This window comes from Cupressus sempervirens, chromosome 1 (genome assembly GCF_028749045.1).
Source record: "Cupressus sempervirens isolate cs-2001-9-10 chromosome 1, ASM2874904v1, whole genome shotgun sequence".
Classification (NCBI taxonomy): domain Eukaryota; kingdom Viridiplantae; phylum Streptophyta; class Pinopsida; order Cupressales; family Cupressaceae; genus Cupressus; species Cupressus sempervirens.
Window position 1 is genome coordinate 615,256,399 of NC_143118.1, and position 6,241 is coordinate 615,262,639.

The 6,241-nt window shown below is 41.9% G+C and overlaps 1 protein-coding gene across 1 annotated transcript; it reads right to left on the reverse strand.

The window, feature by feature from the left end:
- Positions 1–3,577: 3,577 nt before the first annotated feature.
- Positions 3,578–4,231, reverse strand: LOC149579413 (uncharacterized). The gene has a single exon (XM_089801682.1). The coding sequence runs from the start codon at positions 4,229–4,231 to the stop codon at positions 3,578–3,580; it is 654 nt and encodes a 217-aa protein (XP_089657808.1).
- Positions 4,232–6,241: the final 2,010 nt, after the last annotated feature.

Sequence of the window (6,241 nt, forward strand, 5' to 3'; positions counted from 1 at the left end):
AAAGTTAGTTGTCCTGCCAAAAAAGGATTTTGTCTCCCATTCCAACTTTCCATTTGGCCTTGGATTTAGCAAGGGGAAGGGCCTTCAAGATACCATTCCAAATGTTAGAACCCAATGGCAGCTCGGCCCCCTAAAAAATGGAGGAGAGAGACAGGCCTCCCAAGTACTTCTCAGCCAAGATGTCCCTCCAAACCCCCGTGCCTTGAAAGATGTGCAAAGGGAGTTTAGCTAAGAGGGATTGATTAAGGTGAGAAATTTTCCTAATTCCAAGACCTCCCTAGATTTTGGGCAAGCAAACCTGGTCCTAAGCAACCAGGTGGTATCTCTTGTGGTCATCAGTTCTAGTCCAGAGAAAATCCCTCTGAATCCTCTCCATTCTATCTACAAACTTAACTGAAATCCCAAAGAGACTAAGGGCATAGGTGGGGAGGTTCTAGAGAATCGAGTTAACAAGGGTGCATTTACCTGCCTGACTGAGGGTGGCCCCTTTCCAACCAGCAAGTTTCTTGATGAAGTTGTCGATAATGCTTGTCCAAAAGGAGTCTGAGGGTTTGGAGCCTAGAGGAAGCCCAAGATAAGTCGTCAGCAGGGACCCAATGCCACAACCCAGAATTCAAGCAATTTTCCTCTGCCTCTCTAGAGGAGTGTTGAGAAAGAAGATAGAGCTCTTGTCTAAGTTAATAGCTTGTCCAGTACCCCTGGTGTAGGTATTAAGAATGATTTTGAAGGTTCTGGCCTCCCAAACTAAAGCTTCACCCCCCAAAATCGTGTCATCCACAAATTGCTGATGAGTGAAAGTGGATGGACCCGAAAAAGGCCTCAAACCCAGTAAACACCTATCCCTAATCTTCTTCTGGATGAGTCTGCCAAGGCATTCCGCCATGGTCAAAAATAGGACCAGAGAGATGGGGTCTCCTTGCCTTAGACCCCTAGAGGGGGAGAAGAAAGGAGAGGGGTGGCCATTGACCAAAACTAACAAAGAGGGAGAAGACACAAGCTGGGAGATGAGCTTGCAAACCTGATCATCGAGGCCAAAGGCACAAAGAATAGTAAAGAGGAACTTCCAGTCAACCCTGTCGTAAGCTTTTGATAGGTCTAGCTTGAGAAGGAAGCCTTCCTTTTTTTCCGCCTCAAGAGAGTGGATAACCTCATGAACCGAAACAATTGAATCAAGGATCTACCTGCCTGGGACAAAGCCGGTTTGCTAAGGAGAGATAATCAGAGGGAGAACTCTGAGGAGCCTAGAAGTGAGAACCTTGGCAATGATCTTATAGAAGGAATTGCAGAGGCTAATGGGCCTGAATTTATCCAGAGAATCAGCACCCAAGATTTTAGGGATGAGGACCAGAAAGGTAGCATTAAGTTCTTTAAGCAAATTCCTGGCTCCAAAGAACTCCTGAACTGTTTTAACCACATCCTTTTTCACTACATCCCAAAAGATCAGAAAGAAAAAAGATGGGAAACCATCCAGGCCAAGAGCTTTATCCCCTGAGAGAGAGAAGAGGGCCTGATGGATTTCCTCCAAGGAGGGGATTTCCTTTAGCATGGAGTTGTGGTGAACTTGAAGAATGGGGGGAATGGTCACCAGGATTTCCTCTTGTTCAGACCCAGAGAGGGAAGGATCAACTAAGAGGAGAGATGAGAAGTAGCAGACAACTTCCTTCTCAATTTCATCATCCTTGGTAACCTAAACCTGGCCCTTAATAATGTTGGTTATTCTATTATTAGCCCGGTTCTTAAGGGTGGTCAGGTGAAAAAATCTAGTGTTGCGGTCTCCTTCCTTTAGCCAACTAACTCTTGATCTTTGTTTTCAAAAAAGCTCTTCCTTAGATATGATGTGTAGATCTAAAAGGATGGCCTTTTCTTGCTGGCTATTATGAGCATTGTATCTTGAATGCTGGATTTCATCCTAAATAGAAGAGAGCTGATCAGATATCTCATCTTTCTCCTGGAAGATGTGGGCAAAGTCAGTTCTATTCCATGATTTGATGTTTCTTTTCACATTTTTCAGCTTCTGGGAAACTTTGTACATTGCAGTGCCTTCAACCTCAATGCTCCACCAATGGGAAATATTACCTTCCAGCGCAAGGTGTGAGAGCCAAATTTTCTCAAAGTGAAAAGGGAAGGCCTTATTGCTGGAAAGGGGGGAGGTAGAAAGAGAAATCGAGGAATGATCAGAGCCCACCCTGGGGGGGAGGGATAATCTATAGGAGTGGGAGAGGAGCCATTTGGGGGAGATGAGGGCTCTATCAAGGCGAACCTGAATACTATCACCCCTAATTCTTCTGTTAGACCAAGTGAAGCTGCCACCTTGAAGGTCCAAATCTAAGAAGGCGAGATGTTGAATGAATGAAGAAAGGTCACGTTTACTATCCTGATCTGGGGCATGACCCCCCCTTTTGTCTGCATCAGATAGAGGCAAGTTGAAGTCCCCCATTATAATCCCTTTATTCAAGTTACAATTAGATAAGATGCCAAGGAGCTTGGTCCAGAAGCAGTTCCTTTCTTTCTTGGTATTGGGGGCGTATAGGTTAAGGATTAACCAAGATTCATTGCTTTGGAAGTGAAAAACCTTACAAAGAAGAGCATTAGTAGAGCTAAAAAGAGTAGTTAACTTGAAAGCTCTGGTGTTATACAAGGTTAGGACACCACCTGAAGCTCCATCCAAATCAGATGCTTCATAGCAAAAAGTTTTACTGAAAGATATCCTTCTTACCAGGTCTCTTTTCATCTTAGTTTCTAGTAACATCAGAAAGTCAGGTCTTTGGTCTTTAATCATTTTTCTAATGAGTTCCTGTTTGTGAGCCCCATTAAGGCCCCTTATGTTCCATGAGATAACTTTCATTTCTTACTTCCTGAGAAATCCTTGATGGACCTCTGGCTTCCATCTCCCAGGTTCCTTCTTGTTTCTTCTTGCAGAATTTGATTTAAGTTCTTTCTTCCTGCTCCCTTGGGGGGTGACCCAATATCAGCTTTGACCCTACTTTTGGTTGAAGCAGGAGATGGGGGGGGAAGTTTTCTTCTGATTCTTCTTTTTCTTCTTGACCATGCACCAATCATCAAGGCTATCTGTCACATTGTTATTTAACCTATCGTCCCATAGGGCAAGCTGTGTTGGATCAGTGTTCTTAATGAGGAGATGAAGCTTGGCCTCAATTCCTATAGGGGCAAAAGAATCTCCCCCCTTGCTAGTGATGACCCCCAGAGAAGCCAGAGTGTCCTCAAGGGGAAGACACTTAGCTTGGCTATCCTTTTCTCGGGCTGGGGATTCTCGCTCCAGGCGATTCAACACTGTAGCTCCCAAAAGAGGGACTTCCTCCACTGCGAGAGAAGACTGCACTATAGTTTCCAGAGGGAGATCCTTCTCCACAACAAGACCCATGGCTATGGAGGGGGAGCTTACTTGCACCTTTGGGTCCTCCAACGGTTCTGAGATTGTCTTTTCCAAAACAGGACCCTGTTCAAGGGGGGAGGAACTAACCTTCTCCTTGGGGGGATCCTTCTTAATAGTGTCCTTCGCTGCTGTGTCTTTTAGGCTAACAACCTTTCTCCCCTGTGCCATAGAAAGTTTGCACCTCTAGAGCAGCTTCATCTTTCCCTTTCCAGAAGGGCGTGTAGCAAGCTTCATGGTATGATCAAGGATGACTAGTTTCGTGATCTTCTTCTTTGCCTCATTGGGGCACTGGTGGGCCTTATGACCAGCCTTCAAGTAGAGGAAGCAGGCAAAGGGGATCATTTCATAGATTATTTTTTGGTTGTGCACTCCAAGTTTGGAATGAAGTGCAATGAACTCAGGCATGTTTGTTCCTTCTCTCACCCCAATGCAAATGCATGCAAAATTGAGGCGACACTTGGAAGCAGTAATTGGATCTGTTGAGAGGACTTCCCCAAAGGTCCTAGCTATTCCCCCAAAGATGTCCTCATTCCAATATTCAAGTGGTAGTTCTGGCAGTCTTACCCACACAGGAGCTTGGGCAAAAAAAGAATCATTCAAGCTCATGCCAGATGACCACTTCTGGAGCACAAGGGAAGAACAACCCATGGCCCATTGCCCTTCACTCAGAATGCTAACAAGGTCTTCCGAGCAAGTGAAATCAAAAGACATAAAGCCTTTCACCATAGCCATGACCGAGACCTGGCCCTTGAGAGCCCATTTTTGTTTTATGAGCTGCCTAACTTCGTCAATGCCCAGTCTAGGCCCCAAAAATTTCCCAACCAAAGTAGAAGCCATAGTCTAAATATTGTGGTCCACAATCTCATCCACGATGGCTATCGCACAAGAACCTTTCACCGAATCCTGAATAGTTTTAACTAGCAGGAAAGAGGACTTTCCAGAAGGTTTTACCCTGAAAAGTGAGGACCATTTCGTAGTTCCTTGCACATTAGTTTTTGAAACCAAAGGGGACTTGGCTGCTTCCTTGATTAGGATAGATGGACCCCCAACCACACTTTCCAACCTATCCCCAGTGCCAGGAGCAGCCAGATAGCCTCCATCTTGTTATCTATGCTCTAGTCTAGGGGCCCAAAATAGGCCATCCAAGGAACTCCCGCTCTTGCATGAATTCAAATTTTGAAAACACCCACTCCCTCCGCTCCTGTCGCTATCGCTTCCCATCATTTTTTAATTTATCACAATGTTACAATACAACTCATTAAGTATATCCCAAGAGAATATTTACATGTTGCATGTCCATCTAGGTGTAACATTACATAATAAAATAAAATAATACAATATAACAATATTATGCAATGTGTACAACACCCATTATCTCAACATACTTGTGCAAAGTCTATCTTATGATCTTCATCATCATAGTGAACATACTTGATGATAGAATTTCCATCTTATTGTTCTTCATCATATTGATCAACAACATCATTGAAAGGATAATCTTCTTGAAGAACACCAATAGGATTGACTTCATAGTAGCCAGTAGTCAAGTTACTAGGTGGTGCTTAGAGTGCGAGAAACTCTAGAGGAAGAGGAATCTTGTTTTGGTTATTAGTTGAAAAATTATTTACAGCTAAAAGATATGGCCTTCTATGTATATCATTATATAGAGTAGCAAATGATCCTTGAGAGAAATAAGTTTATTTTATAATTTCTAAATCAATAAATCAATTGAACCTGGTGAAGAATATTTAATAAAGGAATTATTCTTGAATTGGTTAAGATCCTTTCAAATCTTTCCCATGAGTATCAAGTCATCTTTAATCCTCATCACCAAAGATTGTGCAAGAGCTATTTTTACAAGAGAATCCCTTCTTTGCAAGAAACTAACTTCAAGAAGTTGAGTGTTAATGAAGAAACACTTCAAATTTTCAAGAGTAGGTTGAGAAGAAATAAAATTCAATTGTTTAGCTTATTGAACTTGGAAATAAAATCTCATATTCCTTCTTACACCTCATTTATTTGAGTGAGCTATGGTAGGAGAGCATGGTCGTCTTCTACAAGCTTGCAAAATCTTTCTTGAAAGTTAGTTCTCAAAGAAGCTCCATCAGTAATAGAATTGAATTCTAAGTTGTAGAGCTCATCAACTAGTATGCCTTGTAAATTCTCAATAAAGATCCTTGTAGAGACATCTTCATATTTGACACCCATAACTCTCATGGAAATATATAAGGCTTTGACATGTTCATCTGGGTGCTATTTTTTATTCCTATAGAATTTGGGAAAAATCTTACAAGAACCTTGACGGAGTGCATGAAAAGGTGCTTCAAGATTTAATGGGCCAAAAGATGCTCCCCATGGAATAGTATCCATATTGATAATAGGTGGGATATGAGTGGTAGGGATAAGTTGACAAGAAGGAACAAGAAGTTTGAGGAAAATTTGGGAATTTTCACTTGGACTAGCAAACCACATTTTAGGAGGAAATCATGTAGTTTGGAAAAGAGAAGGGATTTTGGTGAGCAATTCAAATTGCACCATTTGAACCAAACTTGTGGATTCTATAGTATATGTAGAATTTTTAGTCTTCTTCCTCCATAAATAAAATTGTTCAAAACTCTCCAATGTGATTGTCTATAATATTCAAACACCAATCAAAACAAGGCTATAAAACTTCATAAATAAGCAAGGTGCTTCTAAATGCATTTGATCTCTAGTAGAGTCACCAAAAACTATTGGGTGGATATTTTGAAAATGATAATTATAAAAAATCCTTTGCAAAATAGGGTTATCAACCATAGTGTGTGAGACAAACTCTCTCCTACCTAAAAGGAAAGGCTCTCCCTTCTC

Excerpts from the sequence above, each read along its gene's own strand:
- LOC149579413 (XM_089801682.1), bottom strand. The coding sequence starts at position 4,231 with ATGGCTTCTACTTTGGTTGGGAAATTTTTGGGGCCTAGACTGGGCATT.